At 40.3% G+C, this 16,883-nt stretch overlaps 2 protein-coding genes across 5 annotated transcripts; one reads left to right on the top strand and one right to left on the bottom strand.

Annotated features, from left to right (window-relative positions):
- Positions 1–7,245: 7,245 nt before the first annotated feature.
- On the top strand, positions 7,246–8,025 carry LOC308329379 (protein FAM181A-like; the record flags this gene model as incomplete). Its single annotated transcript, XM_080783647.1, has 1 exon — positions 7,246–8,025. One exon carries the CDS (start codon positions 7,246–7,248, stop codon positions 8,023–8,025), a length of 780 nt encoding a protein of 259 aa, XP_080639773.1.
- Positions 8,026–8,180: 155 nt separating this feature from the next.
- On the bottom strand, positions 8,181–16,546 carry LOC308329262 (ankyrin repeat and SOCS box protein 2-like). 4 transcript variants are annotated; one of them, XM_080783476.1, is made up of 9 exons: positions 16,429–16,546; positions 14,922–15,103; positions 12,997–13,169; positions 12,633–12,788; positions 12,245–12,490; positions 11,451–11,622; positions 10,285–10,891; positions 9,582–9,735; positions 8,181–8,801 (listed from the first exon to the last, which is right to left on the bottom strand). In XM_080783476.1, the coding sequence occupies exons 1-9, from the start codon at positions 16,462–16,464 to the stop codon at positions 8,683–8,685; spliced, it is 1,845 nt and encodes a 614-aa protein (XP_080639602.1). In that variant the 5' UTR covers positions 16,465–16,546; the 3' UTR covers positions 8,181–8,682. The 4 variants fall into 4 exon arrangements, with proteins under 4 accessions (XP_080639602.1, XP_080639603.1, XP_080639604.1 ...); XM_080783477.1 differs by lacking the exon at positions 16,429–16,546 and adding an exon at positions 16,322–16,417; XM_080783478.1 differs by lacking the exon at positions 16,429–16,546 and adding an exon at positions 15,174–15,237 and having other exon boundaries at positions 14,922–15,093.
- Positions 16,547–16,883: the final 337 nt, after the last annotated feature.

Raw genomic sequence — 16,883 nt, 5'->3', positions numbered from 1 at the left:
TGCCATTAACCGCTTCCTATAAATACTGGACTCATTGCACACACAAACTGTCAGTACATAAATCATTGTCCCATGTGCAGATGTGCTCATCTGGGTGTTCCTGTGTTCTTCTATACCTGGAAATCCTCGTTCTCATTCTGTAAGGTTTTGCATTTTCTGGACTTCCTGTGTTTTACCTGGTGCTTTGTTTAGTTTTGGGTTTAGTTTAGTTTTGCCTTTTGGATTTTTTATTTGTACTTTTGAAAAGTCTGGCCTTTTGGGCTTCCCTGAGTTAATGCTTGCTTTTCTACTTTTGATTGTAAACTAAGCTGCCATCTGCTTTAATAAACCAGTTTTTGAAACTACTTTGCTTGTGGCTCTGCATTTTGGGTTCAGTCATTCTGCTACCGTGACAGTATGGGCAGATTAAAGTAGCCTATAGGCCAGGGCACAGCAGTGCCAATGTGACAGGCCAGGCCCTCAATCATTTTCTTGCTGCTCCATAAGTGCCATTTGGGGTGGACAACAACTGGCCTATATTCAAACATTTGCAAATTCCCTACTTCATCTGTTCATCACATTCTTTGCAACTTTTGGGGGTGTTTTTCCACTTAGAATTGCCTAAAGAACTAGCACACATAGTATACAATATTCAGAACCATTTTCTGATCTCTTGCCCAACACTGAAACATCTTTGTTTGTTATAAACTCTATAATAGTGATGACACGTGGATAGCAATATATTGGTGCAGAGTGTAGACCCATTTTAATCTTCAAGCTGTTTTCAAATTGTAACAGTTCTATAAAACACAATTGGATCTCCTGGATATTTTACAGTAATATTGTATTACAGACAGACAGACAAGACAGATGCACACGTCGCCTTGAAAAAGTCCTGATGGAGCATTATTGTGATTCCTTACTTACAGGTATGTCATAAGTGCATGTTGAATAGCATAGGCTACATGTTAAGAAATTAGGCCTATGTCGTATGTCTGAAGGATATGATGGATATCGTAGATCTACATATAGTTTAAACGGAACTTGCTGGAAAAGACTGAGTCAATTGAAATACGTATTCAACCAGTAGCAAGCAGCCTAAATCAAAATCTTGATTTCTTATGCTTCTTGATTATCAAAATGATAAATTCCAAAAGTCTGCAATGTGAATGACTCAACTGTTTGTTCCGAAAATGCATTTTTTTGGTTGTTTACTTGCTAATTATTAGCATACACATCTTTTTGGAATCTGAGAAGTATGCCTTCATATGGTTCAAGCCTGATTTACTGTAGTCTTATGGATTCCCCAGATGAAAATAACTGATCTACAAGCCCACAAGGCTTCGCATCACGATGCATTGTGAGCTTGTAGATCTGCATGCAGGACACATTAGACGGAGTATAGGCATCAAGTTGACATATATGCTACCCAGAGGGGACTGTTTAGTAGCTCAGCTACTTCAGTCTACTCAGTATTGATTATCTGACAAGAGAAAAGCACTACATCCCCTGGTTGCTTCCTGCTGGCTCACCTCATTCCACCAACAACACAAAATCTGCCATAACATAAATCACTCCCTTTTTGAGCTCAAATAGGAGACTACATGGCTCAAAGCAGTGGTTCTGAACGTGGAGTCCTGGGACCCACAGGGGTCCTTGATGGGGTTCCAGGGGGTCCCCATAAATACCCACTATCAATTTTTAAACTTCAGAATTATTACTTGCGCAAGCAGAGCGCGCAAGTACTGTTTTGCCCAGGACGATATTCGATGCGTATGCAACGTCCCAGCATATGACGTCAGGGTATAACCAGCTCTCAATGATGACGTAATAAAGATGTGGATTAAAGGACCCAATGCCAGAGTGTAATTGGTTTTTGATGTTGACGTAATGACGATATTTTTTAGTGTCTGGAGGATTAAAGGTAATGCTCCTATGTATACAATCTGGCACCACTGCCGTATCAGGCACAAGTAGTCATTACGTCATTTGCTGGGACGGTGCATACGCATTGAATATGCTGGGACGGTGCATACGCATCAAAAGTGGCGCAAAGTAACGACAGTATACCGCTAATCAAATTACATAATACACAGAGGCATTTAGTATTGATATCACTATAGTCTAAGATTAAGTCAATTTAAAGCAATTGACAACTTAAAATAAATTATACTGTATACGATATACGTGATAACATATTTTATTTCAGTTTATATACCTTTTTTTCATCGGATATCGATGATTTATTTTGAGAAACTAAAAAGGGATCCAGAATAATTCTAAATCGATAAAACTATTTATTTTATAGATAGAAACTTGTACCATACTTCATAATACTACTTTTTTACATGCATAAAGTAGGTAGGTAGCAAATAGCTAAACCTAATCAACATTTCAAACGTTCCTTCACAGAGAAGCTGAGATTTGACAGTTTGTAGCGGTCGACAGTACTTGTGCGCTCGCCGCTCTGCTTGTGCACTAGTAGGCCTGTGCAACAAGCAGGTAGGCACTCGACAGAGTGCAGTTCTAGTTATTGTTATTTTGATCATTGTCTGTTATCGCTCTACTACAGCATGGAATTCTGGACAAAATCATATCCAATCTAACAATAACAAATATTCAATAACAAATATTCTATGATTAGTTTCTGCTGAACTAAATTTAACATATGTAAATGTTTGAGAACCTCTGGGTTAAAGGTAGTACAACAGAAAGGAAAGGAAAGGTACTATGTTTACCCAGGGTAACTGGACTAAGCTCAATAACTTGTTTACAGCCAGGCCTTGCTCATAGAACATTTCATGGTAGGGGTTCAATGCCTTCAATGATAAGGGACAACTTCAGTATAGTATAGCTACTGTACCATATAGCCTACAAGACAAGTTGCTTTTTTTTAATAGGTCTACAATTATTTTATTATTAAAGTTACTATAAAGATTGCAGTTTGGAAGAAAATACCCTATAGTGTTATACAAACTCAACTGTAAATCATAGCTATCCCAACTAACTATAACTATATAAACTATATCTCTTATTCACTTAAAGCATGTTCAAACCCCGGGTTTGAACATGGTTTCCTGTCTAGGTGAGACATGACCTTTGACACGATCTAAATGTGTCAGAAGAGCAGGGAGACAAAAATACAATCAGTATAAGTTGTATTAACATAATCTACCATACAGATTTGACAAAATTACATCTTATTCATTAAAAAAAGGTCACACGGTGCCGCTTTAATTGGCCTAGGCTACTGTGCTGTTTTATAGTGGATACAGATTGCCATCTAGTGGCTGACAATGTGATGTCTTCCAGCTGGTTAATAACTTTCTAAATTCATTTTAGAAAGTTCAGTTTAAAAGCTTATTTTTGTAGATCAGCAAATTCGCTTGGCTCCTGATATCCAAATAACAGCCCTTAAAGCTGCACTAGCCTATACATTATGTAAGTTTCCAATTCTACCCCACCCGGATTTGAACCCGAGTGCTGACATTTTTACCATTTAGATAATAGAGCCTGCCCAATACCATTGAATCTTGACCTTCAGGTCAAAATTCTGGTCAGATCCTGTGTGTCTACATACAGTAGGTGAGACATGACCTTTGACACAATCTAAATGTCTCAATAGAGCAGGGAGACCAAATACAACCACTCCAATTGTATAATAAGTTATATTGTATTAACATATACTCTTCCATAATACATACATAATACATAATGGTAAGTTCTGTAAATACTGTAATATTGCTGTTGCTACTCCATTTGCAGTATAGCTCATAAGTGAACAGCTGCAGGGAATTATTAAATGTCGGCCTGGCCCTAGACTTTTACCACACATACACATACACAAGTCACTGAACACGGCATTGCAATAATTTACTGCACTAATATAATAATAAAAAAGTATAATACAAAGACTATTAATTCCCATGGGAAAATAATTATAATTGTAGGCCTATGTATAGTTTAAAGGAATGGGTCACATAGTTACATAGCTTATCTTTGTTTATATAGGCTATAGTAAGATAAATATACAGTATGTTTTTTATCACATTAATTTATGGTCTGGTTGAGGGGAACTTGTGCTGATTGCATGGTCAGCTGTAGGCTATAGTATCTTATCTTCCCTTGGGCTTATAACAGCTGACCAATCAAGCTCGCTACACTTAGAACGTTACTCTGTAAAACACTAAAAACAGTGAGTCTTAATTTAACTTTGAAAGTGTACACTCTCAATTTCTCAAAGTTAGGCCGACCTGGTAGTCAAGTGGCCTACTGCATGTGTTTGTGTGCCCACCTGACTCCGACTGCACATCTGGGTAGCGCTTGGGGGACCCTAAAAGGTAGTTGGCCCAGGGGCCTCTGTGAGTCTTAATCCCTCCCTGGTCTGTGTCTGAGTGGGAGACAGGCAGCTGATATAATGTTATATCCATACAGGAGGCTGTTGCAGTAATGACGTCTTGATGTAACAAAGGCAGGGACGAGTGTTTCTGCAGGAGTGTGTGTGATAAAATAAATATTGAATAAAGAATAAAAGCAATAAGAAGATGACATCACATAAAAGCAAGTCTATAAAATGGATTAACTGATTTCAGTAGTCTCTTTTAGTAATAAATTACATTTCCAGTCAATTCTGGTGCCTACGTCATTTTGGTGCGAGTGTCGGCCACTTGCGAAAAAATATATTGTTTAATAGTGATAAGCGAAGTTGTCAAAAACTGATTTATGTGGAATGGATGTTAAAGATATATGCTTGCCATCAGGGCAAAAGCATAGTCCCCTTTAGATTTAAGGCTCGATGTACGCCACCTGAGGATCTATAATGGCTGCAACATTTTTACTGTAGGACCAAGCCCAGAGGTGCTTTAAAAGTGATCCATAAAATCAATTCTTAATGGAGAGAGGATTGGGGTGGTGTGATGTCATCAGTTAGTGGTTTATCTCACTCCTTAAAAGTATTGTATTACATTATTATTACATTTTTTTCATTTAGAACATCAAATACTTGTTGCTGTTAGCGCTCTTGTAGACTTTGCCACACTATCATTTAAAATGATGGATTCAAATTACCTTTGATTTGCTAAAATTACATTAGAGAAGGGCACACTTTATTTAACAACCTTTTAAAAATATTTCCCCCATAACCTTTAATAGTTATTGTGGTACAAGTACATTCGCACATACCTGAAATCTGCATGTACCCATCCTAACAATTTGGAGGAGCAATGGTGTATGCACTCATGGCTGCTACTGTACACTATAGAAGGATGTGACTGATTACATTTGTAAGCTTGTCTCAAGTAAGGTGATGAGCCTATGGCGCAACAATGCACCTATTATATGCTGCCCTTGTAAGTTATGGTATCACTATAATGAAACATTAGCAATATAGTTGTATATTTTTCTAGATGTTGGCTATGGATCAGTTGCCGTCTTACTGTTTAAAGAACTTGTTTGCTAAAGCTGATATTAGTCTGCAGAGCTAGTAAAACTTAGACCGAAATGGCCTACAAATCTCTCATCCATCTGTCTTCTAAACTGGCACACAGACAGGGACACAGTGGGTTTTATTGGTGCCACTGTGCTTCCTCCCTCTTTCTCATTCTCTGTCACTTCAAAAGCACGGGAGTGGCGTGACAGGCCAGGGGAGGGGTGCACCATTGTTAATTGGCCTTTTGAGCAGAACAGAGAGGTGAAGGGGAGAAGAAGAGAGGAGGACAATAGGGTCTCATTGCCTCTTCAGAGCAAAGGGATACATCCTTCCAAAGAGCAGGTTTGATCAGAGCATATAGACCTGCAAGTCCTGCATGGATCTCAAACTCTGAATTAGGGAATGGGACAATAATCAACCATTCAGGTTACAATTACATGTTGGACCTGTAGCCAAAACTGAATTAATAGGCAAACGGTTTGATACACTGACCCGGTAACATGTTGTTCGATCTAGGGAGAGCACTACATGTGTGTGGCTCGAATGTTCTCTGTTCATCGTGCACAACAGGGCGGTAGAGCCCATGCTTGCAGTGTACTGTAGGTTACTTTACTAGACAAATGGCCTCCTCACATCTCACGCCACGCTGCAGCTAAGAGTGGTTCAATGGAACGATAGGTACTTTTTTTAAACTTTCAATAAGGGGATGGAACTCAATTAGCATTTCACAAGTCCCTTTCCTCCTCTATTGCAACCTTCCCTGCCGAGCAATGCTTTCTCTAGGGATTGTCCTGTTTTGGGCTCTTTTTGCCGTTGGCAGGGTGACAGTATTCGAGTGTGCAAACTTGTGCTATTGTCCACGGGCCAGAGGGAACCATGGAGACCCCATAATATGACACAGGAAAATGTTTGCTGATGGCAATTCTATGGGCTTTGTCTAACTCTTTCTCCTTCATGACGACTCGATTTAAGTCTCTAAATGTTTGACTACAAATGCAGGAGTGCTATCCAGCTCCTTTCCTTTTGTCCCGCGAGGTTTGAATGAGTAATTCAGCCTTTGTGTCGCTCGATTGAGGGGGCAAACAGAAAGACAAGATTCTTGAGCGTTCAAGCCCCTTTCCATGGTTATGCACTCTTTAGATCCCCCTCCTCACCAAATCCTACATCTGACATCACTCATGGGGAGGGTGAAGGGATACCCAGAACAGTTAAGAAACTCAAGTTTAATAGCTTTTATAATGATGCATGTGTATTTCATCAAGATGCTCACTTACATTTGCACTGTTTAAAAATTGATGTGTTGTTTAACGAGCACCCAGAATTTCAGAAATACACTTGTACAAGAAATATTGCATCCCTTAAGCTTTCCTAGGCGGATCTCCATGACAACAATTTGCAATGGTGAAGAATTCGATACCGGAGCACTCTGAGGCTGATTGGGGTGCATTGTGAGGGGCCTGGGGTCGCTGATTGGTTCAAGGAAAGCACCATAACTACAAGGAGTTTATATTCATTCAACTTGTTGAAGTGCTCAAACTGCAGTCTGGAGAGAATCTGTGCTCATACTGTGGCTTGGACAGCGTCTGATTTTGTTCAACCTCTCCGCAGTGAGTATTCTTGTAACGCCATGTGGAATGAGTTACATCATGCCAGACTTAAGCATAGGCTAATTCAAATGCTTAAATTGTGTGATTTGTTTGTGTTGTTAATGCAATAATGTATTCATTCTAAGTACAGCTTGTTAAATGTTTTTTTTTCTCCCCCCCCTTAAGAGCTCCACAATGGACAATATCTTCTAGGATGGATTAACCATAAACGATTTTAACTTCATGGACAAAATGGCAAATCCAGACAGTGAGGTGAAAACATTGCTCAATTTTGTAAATCTGGCATCCAGTGACATCAAGGCAGCTTTGGACAAGTCAGCACCCTGCAGACGTTCTGTGGATCATAGAAAATACCTGCAGAAACAACTAAAGCGATTTTCCCAGAAATACTCTAGAGTTCCAAGATGGCACACGCACAGGTCCTCCGAGTTTGGATGCTCCAAACCAGTGGGGACTATTCACCACTCTATCAAGACAAGTGAAAGAGTACATCAAGATATGCAAAATGTAGAGAATGTTAGGAACCCCACAGAAAATGATAATGATAGTCAGGAGCAGGTGCCCATGAGGAAACGACAACTGCCTGCGTCGTTTTGGGAGGAACCTAAGATAACCCAAAATAGGAGAGAGCATCTAGGACTGAAAAGGAGGCACGGTGCAACCGAATTCAGTGACACCGAAAAGAGGAAAAGAGGTTATGATGATGCAAAAGCAGCCTTATCTTCTGGCAGTCGCTCTATCGACAAAGAGACACTGAAACTGGACATGAGCTCTCACCATGTAAGTCTCTGCGGTTGTTGTCCCTTTCAGTACCATGGACACCAGGTGTTCCAGAGTCATATTGTTGTACCTAATTCACCCGTGGGGCTGTGGGGCAAAGCAATGGGGGCTGAAACAGAGATATCTCAGCATCCATATGGACAGACAATTCACACACATGTTGTGGTCAAGCCCATACCAACCAAACCCACTGTTGCATCATCCATTTTCAGTGTGTTTGGCTTCATTTAGTCATGTTTATACACATGCAAAATATGTAATTGTTAGGCTAATGACTTTAATGTTTCTGTTCTTAAAGCCAGGCCTCTCTATTTCAAACTTATTTTTTCTTACGCACTTATTGCTTGAGGCCACATTTTTGTTTAGTGATGAGGTTGCACTTGAAGGTTGAACAATTTTATTACTTTAATAAATTTGAATGTCTAATGACCTTCTATTTTCTGATTAAGGTACCAGATCTCTGGTCATAAATAAAAATACACAAAAATGTAATGTAAATATTCTGATTTAGTTCTTTCAATTATGATTTACAGGTTGATTCACTTTGTACATACTGTAATGATTCATAGGTATAACTGAAACAAGTACATTTATTTTAAATAAAATCTTTCTCTTCTTTTTGGCAATTTGATAGACACCGAGGTTTCTCTTTCTCTCTTGCACCCGGCCACCCGCACACTCACACACAGTGTTAAACATTGAAAATAGCACATTACATAAATAGAGAAGAAAACAACATAAAAATCCCTGTATTCCTATTTTAAGAGTGTAAAAGTGATTATCCATCATTATTTATCCTGAGCGTTAATTTAACCCTTATTGGAAATTCTTTACACTAGCATCTACTACACACTGACAATTTCACTTTGAATCAAGTATCAGGCCAGGCTAAAGATATTTGATGAGTCTGTCTGGCAGAGGGAGGCTGTTGACAGACAACAGCTTACGTCTTCCCAACTGGGCATTGATCCTTAGCCTGCACAGGTGCATCAGTGGACGAGGTGACACTATAGAGACAAGAAAGGAAGTACCGGTAAGTTATGATTGATGCAGGCCTACACACAGTAAAAGTGTATAGTGTAAGTGTCCATTTCCATATCCATTTGTAACTCAGAGAGTGCACAAATCTAACTACATGGCCATGCTCTCCCTAAGGACTCTACTTTGTAGAATTATTGATGTATGATCGGTATAAATCGGTAAATGGTAAAAGGTGCATTTATATAGCACCTTTGTCCAAAGTGTGTGTACATGCGTGCGTGTGATGTACATGCGTGTGTGTGCGTGCATGTGTGTGTTTGTGTGTGTGTGTGGGGGGAGGGGGGGGGGGGGTGAGTGTATGTAGAGAAAACAGATGAGAAATTGCAAAGGGCGGATTTGACAAAAATGTTGTTGAGCTTGTAGATCTGCAAAGATCTAACCTCGCCTCACCAGGCTTTCCACCGCCTCGGAGGAAAGCCTGGTCTCTGTTTCAAAAGTCTGTATGATCCGAGCTGGGGCCGGATGATGTGGTTACGTCGTGTTGTAGTATTGTTTTGTAGTCGCCAGACAGGATGAACAGGCGGCGACAACTTCCTTTTCCCTCTCAATAAAAGCTCTCGCTCACGAGAGCTTTTATTCATTTGCCTACAACAAACAGCTTCCTGTTTGTTGTAGGCAAACCATTGCCTAAATTGGTGGTTAAGCCCTATATACTTTGTCGTACGATGAACTACACAAACTACTAGACAATTTGCCTTGGTTGAAAGGATTAAAGTGAAAGGAAGATGACATTATCTTGTACTTACATAGTTTGGTCTTTATGTCCATCCATTCCTCTTGGCTGTCCAAGAGTTCAGTGAGCCTGGAACACAGCTGAACTTGACCCACATAGTCCAGCAGCAAGTCTACTATTGGACCCGCCTCATTACGCCCAGCCATGGTTGAAAGCCATTCACAGAACTGGGGGTAAAAGAGATGCACCTTACTTTAATCTCATATAATGACACAATCCTCAGTATTAATTTAAATCTTATTTACAAATGGATAAATTCACACTAAGAATGTGCATAATTGGTTATATATATAGTATGTATATCTATACCAGTAAGACGCGCAAACGCGGGAAGCGAACGCAGCTGAGACCCTGCAGATCATGTCTGTCTGTCTGTGTGTCTGTCCCGCTGTTACTGTATATGTGGACCTGGCCCCTTTTGTGCCCATATATGGAGCTGAGTGATTGCTGATGCAACACACTCCATATTTGGACGTATAGCGGGACAGACACACACACACACACACACACACACACACACACACACACACACACACACACACACACACACACACACACACACACACACACACACACAGACAGACATGATCTGCTAGGTCTCATAGTAAGTGCTCACCGCATTCGCAATCACTGCGTTCGCAATAATGTAGATATGTACATGTATGTATATTTATGAAGTAGACAATTATCTAATTGTTCTTGCAAATGTACAACACCTGTATTTCCCCTTCTGGTGGCTCTGTGCAGGTTAAAGGGGGTACTCCATTATTACGGAGAACAGTCTGTCCATTTCCAGCAGCAGTACTCATGTCAGATCTTCTGGGGGGTGGGTGAGTTACATTTCCATATGTACAGGTAAAGCAGCTGAGGGCATTGCACCCATTGTCCAAAAGGCACTTGAGCAGAGAGAGATTATTCATACACAGTGCAACAGCACCAGGGAAAGTGGTAGGATATGCTATGATGCTGGTGTTGACATCAGCTCCTTTTTCCAGGAGTAGGGACACGGTTCTGACACAGCCCTGCCTTATAGCCATTAGTAAAGGGCTTACTGGGTCCAGACACAGACTAGCTCCAGCGTTCAGCAACAGTTCTGTTGTCTCTGTGCTGCTATTGGCTATAGCAAAGTAAAGGGCCGTGGTACGTTGATCAGCATACTGGATGGAGTGGCTGGGGGACAGTGTGGCGTTGACAGCGGCACCTGTTTTGAGCAGCACAGCTGCCGCCATGTGTCGGTTGTGCTCTGCTGCCAGGTGGAGGGGGGTAATCCAACTGTGACGAAGTCTGGCTCGACTCGTCACAGGGACAAGGAGGGACACAATCCTGTAGACATGACAGGAAGACAAACAATTAAAATGTGTTTAAACCCCCCCCCCCCCCTGGTGGGCATGTCTTTACAGGCCAACATAACAAAGAAGGTATAAGGGTATAAGATGCAATCCATATGGTTTTTTTGTGAATAATTCTGACCAATCTGAATGGCAAAGTATGTTACTATATAACCCCGTTACTGGGGTTGTAGTTGGTCTACTGGTTGACAAGAGATATTGTGTTATGGGACAGAAATGCAAGGTGCCTTTTTGACAGACTGAGCAGTTTCTATATGGTCATTGGTACAGCTCCAGTTTACAGTTTCAAGCATTGAACTATACTATTGAACTACTGTATATAGTTTATACAGTATAGTATAGTATAGTATACTGTATACTATAGTATATAGTATATTATCTAACTTTTTTCCCCTTTTTTTAGAAGGTCAATAGACCGAAACCTTGCAAAAGATAATACAAATACCCAGTTTTGAACAGATTCATATCTAAACCTTTGTGACTCCATACTCAAAATCTTAGTATAATAAACAAACTATGGTTTCTTAACTTACTCATGGTGTCCATACTGAGCAGCCATATGCAGAGGTAGCAGACCTGAGTTTGTGGGCTTGTTGGCATCTGCGTTGTTATTGAGCAACATGGCAGTTATCTCCTTGTGTCCATTTTTGCTTGCCTCGTATAGTGCTGTTTCCCCATCACATGTCTGCATGTTCACATCAGCGCCTAAACAAAAGCATATGTATAGCACTTACAAAACAGTTATAAAGTGTTCGAGGCCCGATCCCCGACGACCTTTGCTGCGTGTCACTCCCCATCTTTCTCTTCCCATTGTCTGATTAATATCTACTGTATACGATCAACCCCCTCAAAAACAGACAGTAAAGTGATTTAAAAGAAAACACAGGATTTGCTGGCATGATCTCCTCAGGAAGGTCATTCCAAAGTATTAACTGGGGCCTTGGTGGCGAAAGCCTACAGTCAAGACTTTGTAACGACCAGAAGGGCCCTTACCGAGGATCTCAGGCCGTGCCTGCTGCTCATATGGGGTTAAAAGTCCATGCAGGAGGGGGCAAGATTGCGCAGTGCCTTAAAAGTAATCAATACAATCTTTAAATCAATACTAACCAATGAAGGGAGGCTAAAATGAATGGTGATTGATTGGATACTTTAGTAGTCAGAAATATAAACAGCACAACATGGTACAGAGATTAAGGCTAATAAAAGGATAACACAAAAAAGTTCATGGGGACAGTAAAAGCCTCTGAATTAATCAAACTCCAAGAGTGTACAAATTGATCAATATAGAAAAAGGAAAAGCAAAAGAACACAAACAGTGAATGCCTACCTTTCCCAATAAGGTAACACAACACCTGGAGCTGTCCCTGCTGAGCTGCTATGATGAGCGGCGGGATGCTGTAGGTGTGTGGTGGATTGAGTGTGGCTCCAGCTCTCAGAAGCATCTCACAGATGACTGTGTTGTTCCTGGACACTGCCTCGTGGAGCGCTGTCCAGCCATGACCACAGCGCTGGTTGACCGACACACCAAAGGACAGAAAGAGGCTCACCATGTCTTCATTATCCCTTTCACAGGCTGTGCATGGGACCAGACAATACAACACTTATTTCAAATAATAGGGATGTACTGTGTACAGCATGGGCAGGAGTAAACTAAAGGCGCTGGTTCCTTTTGTATATTTTGCATAGATGCAAATTGATTCTATGCAGCGGTGTACCTTTGTACAATGGGGTTTCTTTGTTCTTGTTGCTGATGTCGGGGTCTGCACCTGCCACCAGAAGGCACCGCACACAGGACAGGTGTCCGCCGGATACAGCCAGAAGCAAGGCTGTCTGCTCCTGCAGGGTGCGCTTATCTACTGAGACTGGATGGGCTAGAGTAGGAAGGATTCCACAAAATGAGTTGTTTACACTACATCAGTATTTGTTCATGTAGCCTAAACAGTACATCCATCACCTAATTGAAAATTGAATAAACTGTATATTTTTGTCATTGTTACATGAGCACTGAAAAGTCGACCTGTTTGAAAGGAATTGCTTTCCAACCTGACAGACATTCAATGACGCCTTCGGTATATTTACCCTGCAGTAGTGTGTTCATGCACTCTGTCTCTCCACAATAGGCTGCCTCATGCAGAGGCATCCACCCATCACTGTTCTCCTGCATCAGGTTGCGTGGAGTAGAGACTGCAAGATCATTCACAGCCTTTACATCTCCTCTCCTTATAGCAAGGATGACTGGATCAGCAGCATCCCTTTCAAAACAGTACATTACAAGTCAATATATTTTGATTCATATTTAATGTTTTGACAGTGATTGTCAATATTGGATCATATTATGCATACATTTATGTACTATTTAACTTAACTATTATTAGGTACAGACAGAGTATTGTATATGCTTGGTTCGTTGTCTGCTTCTCAGTAGGCTAGCTGTGTGAAGCTAAGTATCGACCTTCAATTGCCTTGTTTGCCAGCATAGTTTGTATTACTTACTGTGGAAAGCAAGGACGACCAAGATCTTATTATAAAATTGCCACCTTACCGCCGTGTCTGTCAAATGCAACAAAAGACTCACTCGCGCTCTGACGTGCTGTCGCTCTGCCGTCGCCTGTCAGCGCATCTCGTCCTGTCGCCGGGAAACTTCGCCGACGCGGATTTGCTCTTATTCCCGACATTACGAAATTGTGACAAGTACTCTGAATACCTGAATTTCGTCATTATAGTTCCAGTGTTCGCTACCGCTACAGTGACAGTGAAGCAATGACGATCGGGGTTGAAGGGGACACATTCACAGCAGCGGGGGGGCTCAGCTCAGCTGTGCTCTTGGATTATTTTAGGACTACATTGTCACCCGGGAGGTGGTGGTCTATATATGTCAAGACACTCCAACATTGACAGATAAGGGAGACAGATGAGATAACAGCTCATTTCCTGCGTTTATTGCATTGGTCCTGACGCTCTTAAAATAATATAGCTCAGGGCCTCAGGCCTATATATTAGCCATAGACGACATGAAATGCAGAAAACATTGCGAACAGTCCACACTGTAGGCCTACACAAACGTTGTTTCAACAATGAACCTCAGGTGATTATACTATATCTGTAGAAATACGTATACATATACCATACTTTATTATCATATAGCCTACCGTAGAATAACTATGGGAAATTACTTAAAGGTAACTGGTAGTTACGATAAGCAAGCATTATGAGATAGAAGTGAAGATATTGTAAGTAGGCCTATAGGACAATTAGGCTGTGGTTTGAAAAGATCTGACATTAGAGTCTATTTCACAACTGTGCTATAATTTGTATGATGTCCAGCATGATTTTAATTAAAGAAAATAAGGAAAACAAGAATCACACCTGTGTGAAGTGAGGGGCACTCTTAACATATCATTGTACATCATCCATTCATTGTCAATGGGAATTTCATCTTTGTGTAGGAAAATAGTTGACTTGTGTACATATTATGACGTAAATTCTCCATTCATTGTCAATTGTGTAGGATATAGGAGAGGCTAGCGCCCCCCAAAAACATGCTCTTTAATTATGTAAAATTCTGTATTAGCCCTGTATTATTTGAGCAAACCATGTTGTTTACAACTACACCACCAAATTAACCACCCAAGTGCATTATAACAGCCAGTCAAATACATTCACTGCTGATATAGAAAGCATCAATGTGTACAGTAATGCCTTTTATATTACGTATAAAATGAATGTAATTGAAATATGTACTATGTACTGTAATATGCAATTCGGGACTTAATTTTGACCACCTGCAACAACAAAAAGCTGTAAACTCAGTAGGCACAGTAGCCTATATAGGCAGTCTGCGGATTTTAAGGTTCACTCTGATTTAATTCAATAAACTTTTAGTTCAAACTGATTAAGTTTAACCAAATATTATTCACATTAGATAACACCACGTGAATAGTTTATGCATAAATGCCAATTGTGGCTTACATATACAGTACATACAGTATGTGCCCTCAGCTCACCTGAAAGGGTTTATTGTTGAAGTGAGGACATCATGAGAATAGGTGCTTTTACAAATGTTCATTCTCTGGTATATCATCCTGGATTGTGGAACTGAGATCCTCACAGAAGTAGTTACTGTATGGTATCCAAGGACCGAGCCTGCTGTCCTCATAGCCCAGTTATGAGATGATCCTGTAGGAGTCTAGATTAGAACATGCACAAAAATGCTCATATCTTTATCATTAATAACACAAAAATGTAGTATAGCATACCAGTATGTCCCCAGGTCCCAGGGTAGAACAATTTGAAATAAGTATAATATACACATACAGTACAGTCATGTAATTTCCACTTGTGTAGTAATTAAGGTATACAGTATGGTGAGCTACACTCCCAGAGAGAGAGAGAGAGAGAGAGAGAGAGAGAGAGAGAGAGAGAGAGAGAGAGAGAGAGAGAGAGAGAGAGAGAGAGAGAGAGAGAGCACCAGCTCCAGCCGCGCATGCATGGCTGCCTTTTAAGGGAATGTTCAACTTTGTTTAGTTCCACTTGATTCTGCTGCTCCAAAGGCTACACACACACACACACACACACACACACACACACACACACACACACACACACACACACACACACACACACACACACACACACACACACACACACACACACACACACACACACCCTGACATGAGGCACTGGCACTGAGGATATAGTGTTTTGTGAGTTATGGATAGCACAGCAGGATAATATTACGATGACACAGAGCTTAGATAAGTGTCTTAGGGGCATTTATTGACCCATGACTCATTTGGTGAAATTACCACATTGTAAAAATCTTTTGCGTATTCCATTTGGTTCCATTTGTACAGTATGCTATACACTCACAGAGTTAAATTAACACTCAGGATCTTATACTGTGCAGTAAAGGAAAACATTATTTAACTATAAGTTAAAACACAACCAAATACATTGCATTAGAGACCATTAGAGAGAAAGCAACCATATATTCAGGTCTTTTTGTTTTTCGTTGTAACAATTCTTCATACAGAAAACTCTGACTTGCTTGAATAATAAAGACACATTTATTTAACATTCAAAAAGTAAAATAAAACCAGAATAATTCAAATTAAATTAACCTCTTCTCAACTACTAATTTAATAATTATTCATATAGGCTAACCCATACTATACACATACAGTACGATGTATTATATTATATTACATTACAATTTATTACATATTTATAAATGCACATCATGCACTCATATACTTGTTATAATTACTATATTACATAGCCTCCCACTCACTTATAAATATATATAATATACATAGGCATATTTCTCTCTCTCACACACACACACACACACACACACACACACACACACACACACACACACACACTTTACTGTCTGTACACTCACTTATAAACTTATCTGTGACTTTGTTCTCTCCAGTGTCTCCAGTGTTTGTATATCTGTCTCAGGCAACAAAAATATCATTAGCATCAGCACCAGGCATGTCACCTCACCAATTTATAGCAGATGCTAGTTCCACACTGTTGCATCTTTGGAAGTGTTCCCGGACTTCAATTGGCTCAATTGGCTGTGGATCCTGCTTTTTGTCTGACAAGAACAAGTCTTTCAGCGTCTATCTCTAACTGGATGGACAAGCCTATAATGCAAATTTCGGAGCTTCACTGAAAAATGGTATAGGCCAATTAGGTAGTCTGACACAACATTTGTTATTGACAAAGCGTTACACCACACAGAAATATGCGTGAGTGGTGACAGACACGGTGAGTCCTCAGGGAAGTTCAGTATAGCTGCTGTTGATTTGGGGCTATACAGCTTATAGCGGCTAGCCTGGCCATGCCGTTATAACTTATAATATAGGCTATTGTCAAAAAATGTAATAAGTTGTTAAAATGTAGCTGTGTAGCCTTACTAATTGTGTGTAAAGAAGCATAAACATAGGTAGCCTACT

This window comes from Protomyctophum bolini (assembly GCF_963924005.1).
Source record: "Protomyctophum bolini genome assembly, chromosome: 15".
In the NCBI taxonomy this organism is placed as follows: domain Eukaryota; kingdom Metazoa; phylum Chordata; class Actinopteri; order Myctophiformes; family Myctophidae; genus Protomyctophum; species Protomyctophum bolini.
The sequence above is the reverse complement of the archived record's forward strand: the minus strand, read 5'-3'. Positions and strand labels throughout refer to the sequence as shown.

Excerpts from the sequence above, each read along its gene's own strand:
- LOC308329262 (XM_080783476.1), bottom strand. The coding sequence starts at position 16,464 with ATGCAACAGTGTGGAACTAGCATCTGCTATAAATTG. Across the intron at positions 12,789-12,996 it reads CATGAACACACTACTGCAGG|CCCATCCAGTCTCAGTAGAT; the intron begins GTAAATATACCG and ends TTCCTACTCTAG. Across the intron at positions 9,736-10,284 it reads CACCAGAAGGGGAAATACAG|TTCTGTGAATGGCTTTCAAC; the intron begins GTGTTGTACATT and ends TTTTACCCCCAG.